This window comes from Microcebus murinus, chromosome 16 (assembly GCF_040939455.1).
Source record: "Microcebus murinus isolate Inina chromosome 16, M.murinus_Inina_mat1.0, whole genome shotgun sequence".
Classification (NCBI taxonomy): domain Eukaryota; kingdom Metazoa; phylum Chordata; class Mammalia; order Primates; family Cheirogaleidae; genus Microcebus; species Microcebus murinus.
Genome location: NC_134119.1, coordinates 33,842,449 through 33,863,276, shown reverse-complemented (window position 1 = coordinate 33,863,276; position 20,828 = coordinate 33,842,449). Strand labels below are relative to the sequence as shown.

The 20,828-nt window shown below is 41.0% G+C and overlaps 1 protein-coding gene across 1 annotated transcript in view; it reads left to right on the top strand.

Annotated features, from left to right (window-relative positions):
• The first annotated feature begins 4,782 nt into the window (after nt 1–4,782).
• The window catches only part of RBL1 (RB transcriptional corepressor like 1), a 56,054-nt gene continuing 40,008 nt past the window's right edge, over nt 4,783–20,828 (top strand). The window contains exons 1-6 of the mRNA XM_012754865.3: nt 4,783–5,009; nt 8,601–8,734; nt 17,869–18,069; nt 18,426–18,490; nt 18,591–18,719; nt 18,829–18,989. Coding sequence (XP_012610319.1) covers nt 4,854–5,009; nt 8,601–8,734; nt 17,869–18,069; nt 18,426–18,490; nt 18,591–18,719; nt 18,829–18,989 — 846 coding nt within the window. The 5' untranslated portion in view covers nt 4,783–4,853. The remainder of the gene's footprint in view (nt 5,010–8,600; nt 8,735–17,868; nt 18,070–18,425; nt 18,491–18,590; nt 18,720–18,828; nt 18,990–20,828) is intronic.

The window sequence follows — 20,828 nt, the reverse complement described above, 5'->3', positions numbered from 1 at the left end:
ATCTTGGCCTTATTTTTGAGGCCCATACTTCCTAATAATTCAATTCATGACAGTCTGAGAATGACAACATAACAAAAGGAAAAGCAATGGAAGCAAGTGATTGATTGGAGGAAGAGGGTGATAGGTTAGAAAAAAATCAAAAGATAGGAGATGAAAATGGAAGATTTTACGTAGACAGGATATGACTTATTAGAAAATCCAAAGTTAGAACCCAGATGTAGGGCCAAAGACAAAAAAAGCATGTTTCTCAGTTTTTGTTTGTTTACTAGAAGACCATTGAGAGCTGCTTCTTTTGTTCTTGGATCATTTTTCAAGCCAGCAATGTCCCTTAGTTCAAGTCTGAATGTTCTGAAAGTCATGGCAAAGTAAGAATCAGTACCTTGCAGACTGCAGGCATTCAGTTAAACATTTGCAGAATGAACAAATGAAAAGTTTTCAGGAATTAGTGAATACATGAAATAGAAAAAGAATCAGGAGAATCAAACCCAGTATAAAGTAGAAACAGGCTGAGTATATAGACTACAACTCACTGAAAACTATTAAAGAGATGAGAAATCAGACAATGAGTCTCTAGTTCTACTTGGTTTATAATTCCTAAAAGCTGTTTCCTTTTATCTTGCTTTCTTTCAGGCCATTATTACTTTGAAATTCAGAGGCTTCTTAACTCTTATGATCTCATCCAGGACCAGCTATGAAAGCCAAGATCCCATCAGGGGTGGGGAACCTTCGCCCTTAAGGCAAAATGTGGCCTTCTCAGTCCTCACGTGGGGCCTTTTGACTAAATCCAAATTTTGCAGAACAAATCCTTTTATTAAAAGGGGTGCAGCAGAGAAAGATGAAGCTTTTTTTTTTTTTTTTTTTTTTTGCCTCCTTTGGTGCTTAAAAAAGAAGAATCTTGAAATCAGAAGGCCTAGACTTACTTTTACTCCTCAAAAAAATTCTGACCATGATCTTTGCACTTGACAGACCCAGTGATATTTTCAACAGTTGTTTCAGACCTTCACCACTCTCAGCTCCCTACTGCATGTTATTCTATTTTCCATTCAGCAAGGCACCTAGCAGGTCCTGTTTAATCTATAATAGATGCAGCTTCCAGACAGGAGCTATGAAGAGAAAAGCCAGGCTCTCAATTCCCAGCTTAGCCATCTTCCCCAGAGCCTGGCTACAGCAATCACTTTTTTTAATCTTCAGTCTCTCTCTGCCTGCTCCTGCCTCTGATTATTCATACTTGCGTTTTCCCTACCACAGAAAATAACCCCATCCTATGCCTCTCTATCAAACTTCTTAAAGAGAAGTTTTTACTTCCTGCTTCAACTTTCTGACCTTCCTCCCCTTAGCCGTCAGCCACAATAATCAGGCTTCCACTCCCACAGTGTTATAGAAAACTGCTCTGGCAAAGGTCACTAAAAAGAAAGGAATGATAATATATGAAGCAAGAAATAAGAATCACAGTCTGCTAAGGAGTGTGTAACAACTCACCTGCCAAAAAAACAGAAGAGAAGGCTGGCGGGTGGCTCACGCCTGTAATCCTAGCACTCTGAGAGGCCAAGGCAGGGGAATCGTTTGAGCTCAGGAGTTCCAGACCAGCCTGAGCAAGAGTGAGACCCCGTCTCTACTAAAAATAGAAAGAAATTAGCTGGACAACTAAAAATATATAGAAAAAATTAACCGGGCATGGTGGCACATGCCTGTAGTCCCAGCTACTCAGGAGGCTGAGGCAGAAGGATTGCTTGAGCACAAGAGTTTGGGTTGCTGTGAGCTAGGCTGACGCCACACAGGACTCTAGCCTGGGCAACACAATGAGACTCTGTCTCAAAAAGAGAGAGAGAGAGAGAGAGAGAGAGAGAGAGAGAGAGAGAGAGAGAGAGAGAGAGAGAGAGAGAGAGAGAGAGAGAAAGATAATATATGAGGTCTTCTGTGAATTTTTCAACTTACTTGGATTCCCTGCAGAGTTGATCTCTATGGTCTCTATTGGTCTCTATGAAGTTCTTTCCTGCACTCTAAGATACCACTTCTTGTTTTTATACTTCTCTGGCCAGTCTTTTATATTCATTCTCTAATTCTGCCATCTCTTAAATATTTATGTCCCTAAAAGTTCTATCTTTGGGTCTCTTCTCATGCCAACACATTCCCTGAGTGATGTCAACCTGCTCCCTTAGCTTCAGGTACCACCCGGACATTTCCAAATCATCATATTCAGGCTGCCCCCACTCCTGGACCTCTCTGCTGAACTGAAAGCTCTCTTAAATAGGCATAAGTAGGTTAACTAAAAGACAAATGAACCACTACAAGAGGACCTTCATCCATTTCACCTCCACTAATCCTGACACATCTTTGTTGGCAGCAAAGGAAGTTAGGGGGAGGGATGCTAACCTGTTATGAGCCCGTTGGCACTGGAGATAGACCTCCTCCCAATGCCCATAACCAGTCCTCTAAGTAAATATTCATGGGCAGAGATTCTGTGAGCAGACTTTTGTGCTGACATCCCCTCTAGAGAACAAAAAGATTGTCCTGAAGTCAGCTGCAACCATACCTTTAGCAGGAAGATGAGTTGGAAGTACCATATGGGTGGATCAGTTTGAGTTTGAGTTTTGGGGGAAACTTTTGAGTTTTTGCTCACTTGGTTCCCGTGTCCTAACCCTCTCTAGTGTGGAGAATGTAAAAGATTGAGAAATTTCCAAGAAGCGACCCAACAGCCTCCCCTTAAACTTCCTGCAACCATCCCAAACTCAACGGCTCCAAAATTGATTCCATCTCTCTGCTTGTACTCTATCCCAGCAAACAGTATCACCTTTCACCCTCTTGGTTGATGGAAACCTATGTTATTGGGGACTCCTCCATCTTAAGCAGTCCCCTCTTCTGTTCTAGGACTGAGACTTATATCCTCAGGCTGGCTCCTTCCTATGCTGGACCAGCCCCCCCCCCCACACCTCTAGTCACCATCCCATCCAATCCTGTGCCTGTGACACTACAGCCAGAGGTGCCTGTCCAAAATACAGTCTGATCATCACCTCCCCAGCCTTGAGGATAATGCCCAGGCTCTTAATGGGGCATATGAGGCCCTTCACAACCTACCTTGACCTGTCTTCCATTTTATTCTCTGTTGACTTCTTCCCTCATCCAAGCAACAATGGGCTCTTTGTCATTTTTCAAACACACCATGCTAAGTACCAAGTGCTATGTGCCAGGCACTAATCTAAACTTTGGAATACAGTGAACACAGAAGGAAGATCTCCATTTTAATGCAACTCACATTTTAGTAAAAAGAGCCAGTAAATAAGCAAGATAATTTCCGGGCCAGGCGTGGTGGCTTACACCTGAAATCCTAGCATGCTGGGAGGCTAAGGTGGGTGGACTGTTTGAGCTCAGGAGTTCGAGACCAGCCTGAGCAAGAGTGAGACCCCATCTCTACTAAAAATAGAAATTAGCTGGGCAACTAAAAATGTATATAGAAAAAATTAGCCAGGCATGGTGGCACATGTCGGTAGTCTCAGCTACTCCGGAGGCTGAGGCAGAAGGACTGTTTGAGCCCAGGAGTTTGAGGTTGCTGTGAGCTAGGCTGACACCACTGCACTCTAGCCTGGGCAACAGAGTGAGACTCTGTCTCAAAAAAAAAAATAAAAAGAAAAAAGATAATTTCAGATAGTGATAAGGTGCTATGGAGACAATGAAGTGGGATGTTGGAGGGAGGAATCAGATATTTTAGATACAGTGCACAGGGATGGCCTGAGGTGGTGACTTTTAGTTGAACTTGATGATATGGGTGAGCCAAAGATCTGGTGAAGACCATTTTGGGCAGTTTTAATCAAGATGTGAGAAAGGCCTTGAGGGAAGCACTACCTTGGCATTTTCAAGGTTTCAAAACAAAGCAGTGAGATTGAACCTTATTATATACCTGAGGGGTGTTAAATGCACTAGATGAGGTGGAGCCAGATCACGTAGTGGCTTGTAGGCCATAGAAAGGAGTATGGAGTTTGGCTTTATTTATTTAAGGCAAGAGGGGTCAAGTGAAGGAGTGACATGTTCTGATTTACCTTTTAAAAAGGTCGCTCCAGCTTCAGATTAATGCTCAGACTATTCGTTTAAGGTGGAAATAATTGTGTTTACTGAGACGGTTCCAAGTCCAGGGAACTGAGAAAGGGCCCCTTATTGCAGTCCTCCCAGCCGCCCTCTTTTAGCGATTAAAATGAGATGGAGAGGTGTCCCCCAATATCCCTCACCAGGCCTTCAAATCGGTCATTCAGCGAACCACTCACTGGGTTCTGGGGAGAATCCTGAGGCTCCCGCCACCACCTGGGACTGCTTTTTTTTTGTTCCCGCTTCCATTCCTAACGCACAGCTCAGTCAGACAATGTTTGACGCCCCGAGGCAGGGACAAACCCACGGCCCATGAGCTGGCAGGATAAAGGGGACTTCCCACTGCAATGAACGAGGCCGCCTTCCTGTAAGCCTAGCCCTGCCTAAACCAAGGAGCCTAACCAGAGAGACAAGAGCGACGCCCAGATGGACTTCAACTCCCGGCAGACTCTGCGCGCAATCTGTGGATCCCTCCGCACCCCATTTGCCCCGCCGTCTGGGACCCCTCTCCCCACAGCCCGCCAAGGGCCAAGGCCAGGTTTTTCCAGGATCCAAGGCCAGTGTTCTCGTCATATTTCTGAAGAGGGACGGCTGGGAGCTCCAGAGGAAGATCGGACTTTTTTTTTTGAGGAGAAAAGCGGAGGCAGACGAACGAATAAATGGAGCTCTGAAGTCCCCGATTTTCGCGCGCTTTGGCGCGGGTGGTTGTGGGTAGTGCGCCCGGGAGGGAGAAAGAAGTTGGGGGCTGTGGCGCGCCGCCCGCAGGGCCTGAGGGGATGTTCGAGGACGAGCCCCCTACCGAGGGGGCGGTGGTGGTCGCCGCGGCAGGGGAGGCGCTGCAGGCCCTGTGCCAGGAGCTGAACCTGGACGAGGGGAGCGCGGCCGAAGCCCTGGACAACTTCACCGCCATCCGGGGCAACTACAGCCTAGAGGTGAGCGGCGGCAGGTGGGCGGCTGGACAGACCCCCTCCAGGCCCCACCCCCGCCCCGCCCCTACCCCAGCCTATGGGGCGGTGGGAGTTTCCCCACCGAGGAGGCTCGCTGCCCTGCCGGGCGCCGAGCAGTGCGGGGCGGGAAGGGTGGGTGTAGCACCGGCAGTCCACCCATTTTTTTCGAGGCGGGAAACTAAACCCTAGAAAAGGAGCAGCTTGCCCTAGGTCCCGCGCCAGTCAAGGGGACTCCAGACTCCAGGCTTCCAGACCATACCTCCCTCCGCCCCGCCAAGCGCCACAGACGACATGGTGCCGCCTTAACATCAATGAAAACCAATATAATGGTAAAAACGAAAATGAATTGCGTGCCAAGACACCACTGCTCAGAGCTTTAAATATACCATCTCAGTTCTCTCTGAACACGTTCTGTTCTCCCCGTTCTACGGAACAGGAAGTGGAGCCCCAAAGAGGTTAAGCAACTTGCCCACGGTCACAGGTTAGTGATGGAGCCAGCAGGAGTCTGGGCCATTGAACCTCTCTCCATCTCCTGCCTCACTAGGGTGGAGGCGTGGGCCGCTCACTTTGTAGCACAGCACTCCTCACTGTACAGTAGCTCGATCAAAGCTGATGTTCACACAAAGCTGATCTCTCCACCCCACGTTCCTCCTCTGTCAGATCATGGTCCTGCCAAAGCCAGCAAAGTGTCTGGCTCTGAATAAAATAAATGTCGGTTATCATTATTAGGTTTTCCCTCTCACTGTTACACTCTGTCCTCACGACAGCCCTGTGAACATGGCGTGGCAGTCAGTATTATACCTGCTTTCCAGGGTATCAAGGCTCTGAGGGTTGTCTTGCCCAGGGTTATTCCAATGTGGAAACCCAGACAAGCGTAAGCCCATTGTAGAGACCGAATTGTGGTGGAATGTATTTCAGCTTATCACTCCAACCACCTTCTGTTCAAGGGCGTTTATGAGCCAAGAGGGCTCAGCCCATGGACAAGGTGCTCCACTGACTCACCCTCCAGTGAAATAATTAATTGCTGAGTTCAAAAGCATAAAGTTGGAAATGTGGAGTCAACTGTATGTGTGTCTGTATATGAGGGAAAAGTACCTGAGAAAGGCTCTTGTATGTCTCCAGGACAGGACTACATAGACTGGAAAAGGACAATGAATGATCTGCATCTGTGGGTAGCATGCCTGGAAAGCTGAAGGCAAAATAAGAAAGTAAGGGAGATTATGAATCAATGGCCTCTCAGTTCAAAACAGATTGATTTTTGAAAGCCTGAGAAAACATTTCTGACATCCTAGGTCATCTTTTGGTCTCTCATTTAATAAGCATTTACTGTATGCAAACTGTGGTTAAGGCACTCAACTAGGCACCTGTCAGATTCTTGAATATGACAAGCTTATTCCCAGTTGTCTGCTTCTCCATGCCATTCCCTCTGCCGGGAACCTTTCCTCTCACCCCCCAACTCTAGGGGAGGTTGAAGAGCTAAATCTCTAGTTAGGCAGAGTTGGTCAGGGTATCTTAAATGTTTGCTTTAGAAAGCACTGGATGTATGAGCTGAGATTTTTGTGAATGTTTATTCTATCCAGTGTTTTATTTTCCTCCTCTTACCTCCCCCTTTCAGTTTTTGGTGAAAGGCACTTGGAGTAGGCACTTTCATATATATCTCGGTGGCTTCCCAAGAACCAATCCCCCTCTGCCCTAAACCCTACCTATCTAGCCTGCCTTATAAACTCCTGCTTACATTTTTTGGTGATTTACCATTTACCAATTTTAAGTTTTCCTCTGTGAAGCCTTCCCTGACCCTCAGACAAAATCAGTTACTCACTACACTATATTCTCCCACAACACTTTGTCTTCAGCTTTTCTTATAGTTTATCTCTTACCAATTATAGATAATAGTATCTGTTCTTTGTAGCTCCAGACTTGATCAGTGAGATCAGAAATCATTTTTGTATTGCTAAGGCCTAGCATTGATGCCTAGGAAATAGAATAAATAATATATAGTTGACTTTTTTTAGGAAAAAAATCAAAATAATTCTAGTACTTATATTTTTTTCCATCTTGCTATAATAGCATTTTCGGTCAGTAGCCTGTCTCCAAAGGCTCTATAGTACTTGGATGCTATTCCCAAATAATTCAATAGTAAGGCTTCTAAAAATATGTCTTTAAGCTTACCTGCCTCATTTAGTGCTTTTAGCAAATAAGACTTCTCCTTTAGGAGTGAGTTTTAGTTTTATTGATGGCCACCCATTTCTGCCCACCGGTAAATCTTTTTATCCTTCTAGAATCTGGTCTTAAAGAAGATCTGCAGAACAGTGAATAGGAGCAGTATTATGTTGTGCTCTGAGATTTGCATCTGTAATTCTTAATCCTAAAACTGGAGTATTTCGGCAATTGAGTCATAAAGTGATTCTAGCTTGGAGATATAAAGTCTAATGCAGAAAATTAAGTGGAACTTCAGCATTATCAAGGCCATGACTGGTGTTTTAAAATTGTGAAAGTAAGGCCGGGCGCAGTGGCTCACGCCTGTAATCCTAGCACTTTGGGAGGCCGAGACGGGCGGATTGCTCAAGGTCAGGAGTTCGAAACCAGCCTGAGTGAGACCTCGTCTCTACCAAAAATAGAAAGAAATTAATTGGCCAACTAAAAATATATATATACAAAAAATTAGCCGGGCATGGTGGCACATGCCTGTAGTCCCAGCTACTTGGGAGGCTGAGGCAGTAGGATTGCTGAGCCCAGGAGTTTGAGGTTGCTGTGAGCCAGGCTGATGCCACGGCACTCACTCTAGCCTGGGCAACAAAGTGAGACTCTGTCTCAAAAAAAAAAAAAAAAAATTGTGAAAGTAATGGTGACAAGTTTTAAGTAATGCTAACTCTTTCAGTCATATAGTCATGCTTCGGTTAATGATGGGGATACATTCCATTAGGCAATTTCGTCATTGTTTGAGCATCATAGAGTATAATTACACAAACTTACTACATATTTAGGCTATAGGATATAACCTGTTGCTCCTAGGCTACAAACCTGTTCAATATTTTCTATACTAAATACTATAGGTAACTGTTAAACAATGGTAAGTATTTGTGTATCAAGACTTACCTAAACAGAAAAGGTACAGTACATTGGATGAGAAAAAAGAAAAAAAAAATAAAAAAAAGAAAAAAAAAATAAAACTTCATTGGATGAGAAAAAAGAAAAAAAAAAATAAATAAAAAAAAAAGAAAAGGTACAGTAAAAATATAATCTGAAGGGACTACCATTGTATATGAGGTCATCATTGACCAAAATGTTATGTGGTACATGACTGTATTAGATTTGAGGTGTAAGTGAAAGATCTATCTTTAGATTAATACTGTTTTAACATGGTATAGTTATAAGAACACAGGACTAAGGTAAATATTTTTATACCCATTATTGCAACTAACTTAGCTTTGTGACCTTGGGCAAATATCTTCATTTCTCTAGCCCTTTATCTATGAAAGGAGGATTGAGATAATTCTAAAATATCTTCTGCTTTTAGAATTCAGGCATTTAAACATAACAATATATCCATTTTGCTGTTTGTCTTTTGCCTGCCAGGGAGAAGTTATACACTGGTTGGCATGTTCATTATATGTTGCATGTCGCAAAAGCATTATTCCCACAGTTGGAAAGGGTATCATGGAAGGAAACTGTGTTTCACTTACCAGAATACTACGTTCGGCAAAATTAAGGTAAAGCACTTTGATTTTTCTGATGTTGTTTTATAAGCCCTAAATTTAAATTTAGAATTGAATTTCTCTTTATTTTAAATCATTTTACTTCATTTAATTCTAAGTTTGTTATTACATGGGTATCCTTTCCCAATTCTCACATTCTTCCTCTTCCTTTCTTCCTCAAATTGTGACTTAAGCCAGAGGCCTCTGTGCTAAATTTTAATATTTTAAATTTTTTAAATCTGGAAATAATTTCAGGTTTACAGAAAAGTTGCAAAAATAAGAAAAGGACGGGCCAGGCACAGTGGCTCACACCTGTAATCCTAGCACTCTGGGGGGATAGCTTGGGCTCAGGAGTTTGAGACCATCCTGAAGAAGAGTGAGACCCTGTCTGTACTAAAAATAGCAGAAATTAGCTGGGCATGGTGACGGGTGCTTGTAGTCCCAGCTACTGTGTTGCTCAGGCTGATCTCAAACTCTTGGCCCCAAGTGATCCTCTTGCATCGGCCTCCCAAAGTGCCAGGATTATAGACGTGAGCCACCATGCCCAGCCCTGTTTTAAGTTTTGCAAATTAATTTTTCCTCCTTTTCACAAGTCAGTACCTTGTGATTTAAATCAAATTGACACTTGTTTATTCATTCAGTAATTATTTTTGTATTATAATAAAACGTAAAAGAAAATTTAGTTTATGAAAAACTTTTTCATATATTTTATTTGGAGCAGTTGATGATGTTAATTTGTTACAAAGTAATTTTCTTTATCTCTTGAGTGCCATTAAAAATCAGTAGTGTGCTGCTTTTGGAACATAAGTCACATATTTACTATTGCTACCCTATATAATTGTCCCTAAATACCCATTGGAGACTAGTTTCAGGACTCTCCTTACCCCTGCAGATACCAAAATCTATGGATGGTCAAGTCCCTTATATAAAATGGTGTAGTATTTACATGTAATCTATGCAGATCCTCCTACGTTCTTTCTTTCTTTCCTTTCTTTCATGAGGTCTCACTATGTTGCCCAGGTTGGAATGCAGTGGCTATTTACAGGAGTGATCATTGAGCACTACAGCCTTGAACTCCTGGTCTCAAACAATCCTCCTGCCTCAACCTCCTGCATAGCTGGGGCTATAGGCATGCCCCACTGCATCTAGCCCATATACTTTTTTTTTTTTTTTAATTTTTTTTGAGACAGAGTCTCGCTTCATTGCCCAGGCTAGAGTGAGTACCGTGGCATCAGCCTAGCTCACAGCAACCTCAAACTCCTGGGCTCAAGCAGTCCCTGCCTCAGCCTCCCAAGTAGCTGGGACTACAGACATGTGCCACCATGCCCGGCTAATTTTTTCTATATATATTAGTTGTCCAGCTAATTTCTTTCTATTTATAGTAGAGACGGAGTCTCACTCTCGCTCAGAGCTGGTTTCTAATTCCAGACCTCGAGCAATATGCCTGCCTCGACCTCCCAGAGTGCTAGGATTACAGGCATGAGCCACTGCGCCCGGCCTAAATGATCTTTAGATTACTTGTAATAGCTAATGCAATGTTAGTTGTTATACTATATTGTTTAGGGAATAATGACCAGAAAAAAAATCTGTACATGTTCAGTACAGATGCAAGCATCCGTTTTTTTCCCAAATATTTTTATTTATGGTTGGTAAAATCCACAGATGTGGAACCCATGGGGACAGAGAGCCAACTGTACTCTGTATATGTGTGTGGTAAAATATATAAAACATAAGATTCACCATTTTTAACCATTTTTAAGTGTGTAGATCATTGGCATTATGTACCTTCACATTGTTATGCAACCATCACTACTATCCATGTCCAGAACTTTCACATCTTCCCAAACTGACACTCCATACCGATTTTTTTTTTTTTTTTTTTTGAGACACAGTCTCGCTTTGTTGACTAGGCTAGAGTGAGTGCCGTGGCATCAGCCTAGCTCACAGCAACCTCAAACTCCTGGGCTTAAGCAATCCTTCTGCCTCAGCCTCCCGAGTAGCTGGGACTACAGGCATGCGCCATCATGCCCGGCTAATTTTTTTCTATATATATTGGTCAATTAATGTCTTTCTATTTATAGTAGAGACTTGGTCTCGCTCTTGCTCAGGCTGGTTTCAAACTCCTGACCTTGAGCAATCCGCCCGCCTCGGCCTCCCAGAGAGCTAGGATTACAGGCGTGAGCTACCTCGCCCAGCGCATACCCATTAAACAATGGCTGCTGAGCTGCCATCTGGCCTAGCTCAGCCTCAGCAAGCCACGCTGCACTCCACTAACGGGCAAGGCTACTGCCCACGTGGGGCCCAGCCATTGGCACTGGCGGGGTGTGGTGGAACATAGCCCAAGGAGGAGAAAGAGGCACATGGGTCCCTGGGGTTTCTGGTCAAGGAGTACAGCATATATAGTGACCCACCTTGGCACTGGTGCCCAGGCCCTTGTACTGCTTCTTAGCCTTGTGTCCTGGTGACCTTGGGTTGGCCTCAAGGACCAGCCAGGCATGGAGATGCACATGCTCACTACTGTCCTCTGCTGGCTGCTGCTGTCTGTGGCTCCTGGCCAGTTGACATTTTGGTGACCACAAAGGGACCTGAAGTGAGCCTCTGTTTGCCAACAATTGGGGTCTTGGTACCAACACAAATGATTTTTGTTCACCTGACCTCACGGAGTCATCAGGGGTCTCTGGCAAGTCTCTTCTTAGGGTTAGAATCTTCCTAATTTTGGTTTGAGATTCAGACTTCATTCCAGCAACTTGATTCCGTGTTCTGGGGAGCTAGAATTGAAGCTCTGCTTTTAAGGAGACACTTGACAGGTCTCTAATAGACACTAGTTATTTTACAAGGCTTTAACTGAAGTGATATATTTTGAGATATGACCAGACTGCTATAAAAAGTTGAGGTTGGCCAGGCGCGGTGGCTCATGCCTATAATCCTAGCACTCTGGGAGGCCGAGGAGGGTGGATTGCTCGAGGTCAGGAGTTCGAAACCAGCCTGAGCAAGAGTGAGACCCGCCTCTACTATAAATAGAAAGAAATTAATTGGCCAACTAATATATATAGAAAAAATTAGCCAAGCATGGTGGTGTATGCCTGTAGTCCCAGTTACTCGGGAGGCTGAGGCAGCAGGATCGATTGAGCCCAGGAGTTTGAGGTTGCTGTGAGCTAGGCTGATGCCACGGCACTCACTGTAGCCTGGGCAACAAAGCGAGAGACTGTCTCACAAAAAAGAGAAAAGAAAAAAAAAGTTGAGGTTGACTTTATAGAGCTGATAAAAAAAAAAGCCCTTTGTAAAGACTGGCCTGGCTAGGCTCTCTAGCTGGTAGGGGTGGGGGGTGGAGGCGGAAGGCTGGCCTGGTTCCTTGTCTACTTGGTTTCCTTACAAGGTACTTGACTTTGTGGTAAGTAAAAAAAAATGTCACTTTTTGACATGCCCAGGAACCTCAAGATATTTGGGCACCTCAAGAAGAGAGGAATTCACTCATTCATTCATTCAGTGGATTCACTCTTCATTCGTATAGGTATTACAGTGCACAGTCTGATAGTGAATCCTGAGTTCGACTTCCTAACCTTGAGTTTTTTAAAAGTCTCATCCAAAATTACTTATGAATGTTCCAGCAAAGCCAACATAAAAGAGCCTTTATGGCCACTTGCTATTCTTGCTGCATTTTATGAAAATAATCAGGCCAAATATAATACTAAAACTTATTTTGCAAGTAAATTGGTCCTACTAAGGTTTATCTTCAGTAAAAATGGGAAACTGGAAAGAAAAAGATTATGTTTCAAAAAAGATTATAGCATGCCTGTTGTTAAATTCCAGCCATGATCATTGTTTTTGAGTTTGTATTATTTTCCTACATTTTGGACTAAATCCTGAATTTTTTTCCTGGTTACAAGTCTCCAAACTGATGTTTTCAAATTTTTCTTCCACTTTTCTAACTTGGAATCACTAAAATTAAAACTACTGGCTGGTGCAATAGCTTATGCCTGTAATCCCAGCACTTTCGGAGGCTGAGGCAAGAGGACTGCTTGAGGCCAGGAGTTCAAGACCAGCCTGGGCAATGTAGTGAGACCTCGTCTCTACAAAAAAAAAATTTTTTTTAAAGTAGCCATGCATGGTGGCATGCACCTGTAGTCCTAGCTGCTAGTGTGGCTGAGGTGGGAGGATCACTTGGGCCCAGAAGTTTGAGGCTGCAGTGTGCTATGATCACACCACTGCACTCCATCCTGGGTGACACAGTGAAACCCTGTCTTAAAAAAATATAAATAAATAAATATATATATATCTTTTTATATATGCATATATATGTATATACATATGTATGTATATATACAGAGAGAGAGAAAGCCTAATTCTAATAAGGGATACATGAGACAAACCCAACTTACAGATATACTACAAAATAACTGGCCTATTCTAAAATGTCTAGATCAAGAAATTAAAAGTTGCTATAAAGAATATCATTTGGATAATTGGCAAATTTTAAATTTAAATTTAAATATGGACTGATAGTATTTTATCAGTGTAAAATTTTCTGTTTTTTATAATTATACTCTTGATTATGTAAGAGAATGTCCTTTTTCTCAAAAAATAAAAACTGAGGCCGGGCGCAGTGGCTCACGCCTGTAATCCTAGCTCCCTGGGAGGCCGAGGCGGGCGGATTGCTCAAGGTCAGGAGTTGGAAACTAGCCTGAACAAGAGCGAGACCCCGTCTCTACTATAAATAGAAAGAAATTAATTGGCCAACTAATATATATAGAAAAAATTAGCCAGGCATGGTGGCGCATGCCTGTAGTCCCAGCTACTCGGGAGGCTGAGGCAGGAGGATTGCTTGAGCCCAAGAGTTTGAGGTTGCTGTGAGCTAGGCTGATGCCTCGGTACTCACTCTAGCCTAGGCAACAAAGTGAGACTCTGTCTCAAAAAAATAAATAAATAAAAACTGAAGTGTTTATAGGTAAAGGGCATGATATCCAAACCTTACTCTCAAATGGTTCAGAATAAATTATATATATATTGTAATAGCTAGGGTTCTCCAGAGAAACAGAATGAACAGGATATATATATAGAGAGATTTATTTAAAGGAATTGGCTCACACGATTATGGAGGCTTAAAGAGTCCAAAGTCTGATTGGGTAGGCCAGTAGGCTAGACGCCCAGGGAAGAGTTGCAGTTCGAGTCCAAAGGCAGTAGTCTGCTGACAGAATTCATTCTTACTCAGGGGAGGTTAGTCTTTGTTAACACTTTCAACTGATTAGATGAGGTCTACCCACATTATGGAGGATAATCTGCTTTACTCAAGTTCACCAATCTAAATGTTAATTTCATTGAATAAATGTCTTCACAAAAACGTGCAGAATTTTTGACTAAATATCTGGGCACTGTGGCCCAGCCAAATTGACACATAAAATTTACCACCACATATATGTGTTTACAGTATGCATGTATATATAGAGATAGATGATAAAGGAAATATGAAAAATGTTAACTGGTGAGCACGGATGAAAGATATAAAGGAGGTCTTGAGCTATCTTTGCAACTTTTCTATAGATTTGATGTTATTTCAAAATAAAGTTTAAATAAGGGATAAAAGGAGTGGCTAAGTACACTTATGGTACATTCATACAATAGAATAAACTGTAGCTCTTAAAATGATGGAAAAGGTTTCAATGATATAAAAAGATGTCCAAGATAAATTAGAGGAAAAAGCAAAGTGCAGAATATTGTAGGTGCAGTAATCCTTCCTTATTCAAGGTTTCACTTTTTCATTTACCCCTGATCAGCCTCAATCTGAAGATATTATATGGAAAATTTCATAAACAAACAACTCATAAGTTTTAAATTGCATGCTATTTTGAGTAGTATGATGAAATCTTATGCCATCCTCTCCATCCTGCCTGGGATATGGATCATCTCTTTGTCCGATGTATCCACAGTATATTCTACTTGCCTCATTAGTCACTTGGTAGCTGTCTCAGTTATCAGATCATCAGATCATAAGAAGAAGAAGGGTGAGTACAGTACAAAAAGATATTGTGAGAAAGAGAAACCACATTCACATATTTTTATTTTTTGTAGAGACAGGTTCTCACTGTGTTGCCCAGGATGGTCTCGAACTCCTGGCTTCAAGCAATCCTCTTACCTTGGCTTCCCAAAGTGCTGGGATTATAGGAGCAAGTCACTGAGCCTGGCTAGTTCAGTGGTTTTTAATATATTTACAAACTTGTGCAACCATCACCTCAATCAATTTTAGGACATTTTCATCACCCCAAAAAGAAACCCCATGCCCATTGGCATTCATTTATATCCCCACTCCCACACTCAGTTCCTGGCAGCTACTAATCTTATTTCTATCCCTATAGATTTGTCTGTTCTGGGCATTTCATATAAATGGAATCATACAGTATGTGGTCTTTTGTGTTGGCTTCTTTCACTTAGCATAATGTTTTCAAGGTTCATCCATGATATAGCATGATATCAGCAGTTCTTTATATGGTCAGATAACATTCCATTGCATGGATATGGTATACATTTTGCTTATCCATTTATCAATCAGTGAACATTTGGATTATTTCCACCATTTGGCTAATGTGACTAGTGCTACTGTAAACATTTGTGTACAGCTTTTTGTGTTGACAAATTTTTATTTCTCTTGGATATGTACATGGGAGTGGAATTGCTGGATTATATAGTGAATCTTATGTTTAAGCTTTTGAAGAACTGTCAGACTGTTTTCCAAAGTGATCTTACTCGTTTACATTCCTACCTGCAGTTTATGAGGGTACTAGTTTCTGCACATTCTTGCCAATACTTTTTTTTTTTTTTCTTGCCAATACTTTTTATTATCTGTCTTTTTATTATAGGCATCCTAGTAGGTGATTGCATTTCCCTTATGGCCAATGATATTGAACATCTTTTATGTACTTATTAGTGTATTCTGTCTCTCTTTTTTTAATACTTTAAATGTTTTTCTTTTATACGATGGGGTCTCATTACATTTCCCAGACTAGTCTTGAATTCCTGAGCTCAGGAGATCCTCCCATATCAGACTTCCAAGTAACTGGGACCACAGATGTGTGCCACTGAGCCTAGCTTGAGTTGTGTGTTTTTTATAACAGAATCCCAGTGAATATTGAAAGCTGTGAAGTTTACTTCTTGTTTTAGTTTTAAAAATCATAATCATAATTTAAATGATAACAGTACTATAATTTTTTGTGTGTTTTCAGATACTTTGATGTATTTTGTTCCAGGTTAGGACAGCTATTTTGGGGAGAGGAGTATGTACAACAGATTATATGAGAATGTAGTAGTCAAGGCTCTTGTTTACAAAACACAGATATCAATTACCAACTTTGGCTAACTTAGGAAGAAAAGAAAAGAAGGATAGCTAATAAAATATTCAGGATTGGCTGGGTGTGGTGGCTAGGTGTGAACCTGTAATCCTAGCACTCTGGGAGGCCGAGGTGGGAGGATTGCTTGAGCTCAAGAGTTCGAGACCAGCCTGAGCAAGAGCGAGACCCCATCTCTACTAAAAAAATAGAAAGAAATTAGCTGGACAACTAAAACTATATATAGAAAAAATTGGCCGGGCATGGTGGCATATGTCTGTAGTCCCAGCTACTCGGGAGGCTGGCGCCGGAGGATTGCCTGAGCCCAAGAGTTTGAGGTTGCTGTGAGCTAGGTTGACGCCAGGGCACTCACTCTAGCCTGGGCAACAAAGCGGGACTCTGTTTCAAAAAAAAAAAAAGTCTTCAGGATGACTTAAGAAACTTGGCTTGGAAAAGGGGCAGGAACAAAAGGAGGCTGGCCACACAGCCAAGAAGACATATCACAGAATCCGTGTAGTGAGGACACAGCTTGCATGGCTAGCAAGGCTGTCCCTGGATATTGCTTTTTATTTGCCCCTAGGAGTTGAATATTGCTATTGATCCTGCTATAAGAATTTACCACTTCCTCACTTCTTGCACCACCAGCTTCAGATTCAAATTTCTGAGCAGATGCATCTGATAAAGGAACTCAGGTTATATGCCTTCATCCTAACTTCTGATAGAGCTGATTTGTCTAGTGAAGATAAGACTCAAAAGTGGGAATATCCTCAAAACAAAGGGTTTCACATGCTGATCATCCAAAAGAGAAAACAAGTCCTCTTTGTGAGCTAAAAAATACTTAGTAATCTGGCAAATTTTTGCTGCCATTGATCTTTTAATCTTTTAATGGGACTCATAGAATCTCAGATTTTAATCAATATGTCCAGAGTTTGAATACCTATGGACAATTAGGGGATAATGTGTTTCATTACCTTTAAAAAAAATTACAAGTATTATTCTGTATATATTACTAGACAATAAAGTGAACTTTGACACTACACATTTTCAATCTAAGACCACACTAACGTAGAGACATAAAGAATATACCTATAATTGAATAAGCCAGGCAGGTAGAATAATAATCTATTAAGTGATTTTCTGGTATATACTAACCTCTTTCCTTTTGGTGGTAGAACCACACATTGGAACTCAAACACTTGATTTTTACTCCTAACTTGTAGCAATCTGGTGCATTGTGATCGGCTTCATATTTGGAAAATGGGAAAAAGTCTTTCCATTAGGGAGACTTCTGTTTTTCCTCAAGCTAATTTTGTGACCTGTCAATCTGCTAACTGACATTTACTTTTTAATTTTTTTATGCAGAATACCATCTAGGTGCTATAGGGAATAAAAGAAGTAAGTAAATGCACACAAAGTGTCTGCATTGAAGACACTTTATCTGATGACCACTAATTCAAACTCTACATCCCCATAGTGATCCTGGGAACCAAAATCATTTCATAGCACTTGGGAGTAAGGTTTTTTGTTGTATTTTAATAGATTCAGGCTATGTATGTGTTGTTATATATGTATGTGTGTGTGTTTGGGGGGGTTTTTTGAGATGAGATCTCACTGTATTGCTATTCACAGGCACAATTGTAGTGCACTAGCCCAAACTCCTGGGCTCAAGTGGTCCTCTCCTGCCTCCCAAGTAGCTGGGATTACAGGCGTGTACTACTGCACCTGGCCTAAATTTAGGTTTTGATGAAGAGTCTTAGTCATGAATAGAATGTTTCCTTTTTAGTCCATTATGTGAATAAATTTTAAAGTTGCCTTTTTTCTCCTTTTTTTTAGTTTAATACAGTTTTTTAGTAAAATGAAGAAATGGATGGACATGTCAAACCTGCCACAAGAATTTCGTGAACGTATAGAAAGGCTAGAGAGAAATTTTGAGGTGTCAACTGTAATTTTCAAAAAATTTGAGCCAATTTTTTTAGATCTATTTCAAAATCCATATGAAGAACCACCAAAGTTACCACGAAGCAGGAAGCAGAGGTAAAACCCTTAATCCTTATGTAATTGACATAAAGATTATGATACAAACTTATTAAGAGAATTTGCTTTTTTGAATGTCTACTTTTTGCAAGAAATACCCATCTGCAAAGAACTTAAATTTCTTTTTAAATCCATGTACAATTTTCCATGTGTGGAAATTGAGGGTAATACTTTTACTTTTTATACAGATTGGAAAGGCTTATTTAAGTCCATTTCATACATCATAGATTATCTTTCCATTGTGAATGGAATTTTATATATAATTTGACTTTGCTATTGTTTATATTTACTGTTTCAATTTACATGATATTTAGCAAGCTACTCAGACAAAAAGTGTATTTGTTTCCCTTTTTTAGGAGGATTCCTTGTAGTGTAAAGGATCTCTTTAATTTCTGTTGGACACTCTTTGTATATACTAAGGGTAAGGTGATACTTTCAATGGTCTTAAATTTCTACTGTGGGAACTTGGTGCTACTTCACATGGAAGCTTTCTGGCTTTTGTGTCTTTTTTTCTTATAAAGGTAATTTTCGTATGATTGGGGATGATTTAGTAAACTCTTATCATTTACTTCTGTGCTGCTTGGATCTGATTTTTGCCAATGCCATTATGTGCCCAAATAGACAAGACTTGCTAAATCCATCATTTAAAGGTAAGACCGTTATTTATTTCTGAAAACAAATTATCAACTTTTGGAAAAAGTTTTAGAAGTTGACCATTTTCTTTTTTTCCCTACTTCTCTTCATACCCTGTCAAACTAGGTTTACCATCTGATTTCCATACTGCTGACTTTAGGGCTTCTGAAGAGCCTCCCTGCATAATTGCTGTACTGTGCGAACTGCATGATGGACTTCCAGTAGAAGCAAAAGGAATAAAGGAGCACTACTTTAAGCCATATATTTCAAAACTTTTTGATAGGAAGGTACTGTACTTATAATTAAATGATTAGGGTTCAGTAGCAGCCTCAAAGGAAAAAAATGTTTTAAGCAAGTTCTCAACATTATAGGACTCAGGGTCAAGATTCCCAGGTTTCAATCTCTGCTATGATGCAGAATTTCCCTGTGATCTTGTGTGATGTAAGAAACTGAGCTGTTGAAGAATGTGACCAACTATATGTCAGGTAAATGCACTGTCAGAACCAACCATAGGAGGTATTGATAAAAAATTATAAAGAACAGAACATCAGAGAAAGCCTAATAAAGAATTATGAAAAACAGGAAGTCAGAGTAACCTGACTAATTTACTGCTATACTTTGCATAACTGTTGTTTACTAAAAGTAGGATAATGCATAACAACTGTAGTTTTTATTCTATATAAATAGAGCAGAAAATTCATTATAGTTTTGTAGCTACTTGTAGACTACCTGTATGTATTCTGAATTTTTTCTCATAAATAATTAGCTACTTCTATATTTATGAATTGGCTTGTTCCTTTGGGTTTCAATTTCTTATTTCCCCAACATCAAGCCATTAAATCTAGCTAGGCCTTGAGATTTCTCTTTGGTAAAAGGAGAGGTTTGGATCAGGTCATCACTGTGGTCCTCTACTTTGTTATTACTGAGATTTTCCTTTAAGCATAAAGTCTTCTCTAACTGGTTTCTTCTCTTACACAGACTTTTGTATTCTATTTTTAAATGAATGAATATTCTTTATCTGTATGCTAAAGATCTTGTCCAGCAAAGTAAACTCTTAAAACAGTGGTCCCTAACCTTTTTGGCACCAGGGACCAGTTTCATGGAACACAATTTTTCCACAGACAGGGTGGGAAGTGCGGTGGGAAATGGTTTGGGGATGATTCAAGCGCATTACATTTATTGCACAGTCAAACTTGTCTGCTAAGGATAATCTGTATTTGCACCTGCTTGCCAGCCCTAACATCACTGCCTCAGCTCCACCTCAGATCCTCAGGCATTAGATTCTTATATGGAGTGCACAACCTAGGTCCCTCACATATGCAGTTTACAGTAGGGTTTGCTGCCGCTGATCTGACAGGAGGTAGAGTTTATGTGGTGATGTGAGCAATAGGGAGCAACTGTAAATACAGATGAAGCTTCACTTGCTTGCCCACCGCTCACCTCCTGTTGTGCAGCTCAGTTCCTAGCAGTCCACAGATGGGTACCAGTCTATGGCCCAGGGTTTGGGGACCACAGTCTTAAAAGAACCTAGGGATTATGTTCAGTGTCCTCTGCAGAAGCAACAGTATACTACCAGGGTACAATGACCATAAATATTGGTTTGTCTGGATTATCTGGCTGTTGTTTTGGCATAATTATTATAGTACCTCCTTTACCTCTATAAGTATCCTGCTATAGATGATGGTCCTCTTGCCCATGGGAACATATGTTTTGTTTGGCCTGCGTAGGTATGCTATAAAAATAATATGATACTTATTTTTATTTCATTCAATGTTTTTCATTTAAATATCAAGACCTTTTACATGAAAAGCTTTTAAAAATAAGAAACTATGGCAATACTGGGTTGGAGTTTCTACATGGGTTACTGCTGTCAAGCTAAATGGTGGCCATTTCTTTTAGGATGGGAAGTAAGCTTCCTGCCCTTTTCATTTATATATGTTGAACCCTGACCCCTGAAGGCATTTGGGTTTGCAACCCCTGATGTATAGTAATCTAAGTGTTGTGTCAGTACACAGAGCATATTAATAACAATGTAGTTTTCCTTTCCCTCCAGCAACAGTACCTATATATATTCTCTTGGAATCTTTTACTTGTCTGACATATATGATTTAATTAATGTTAGTTTC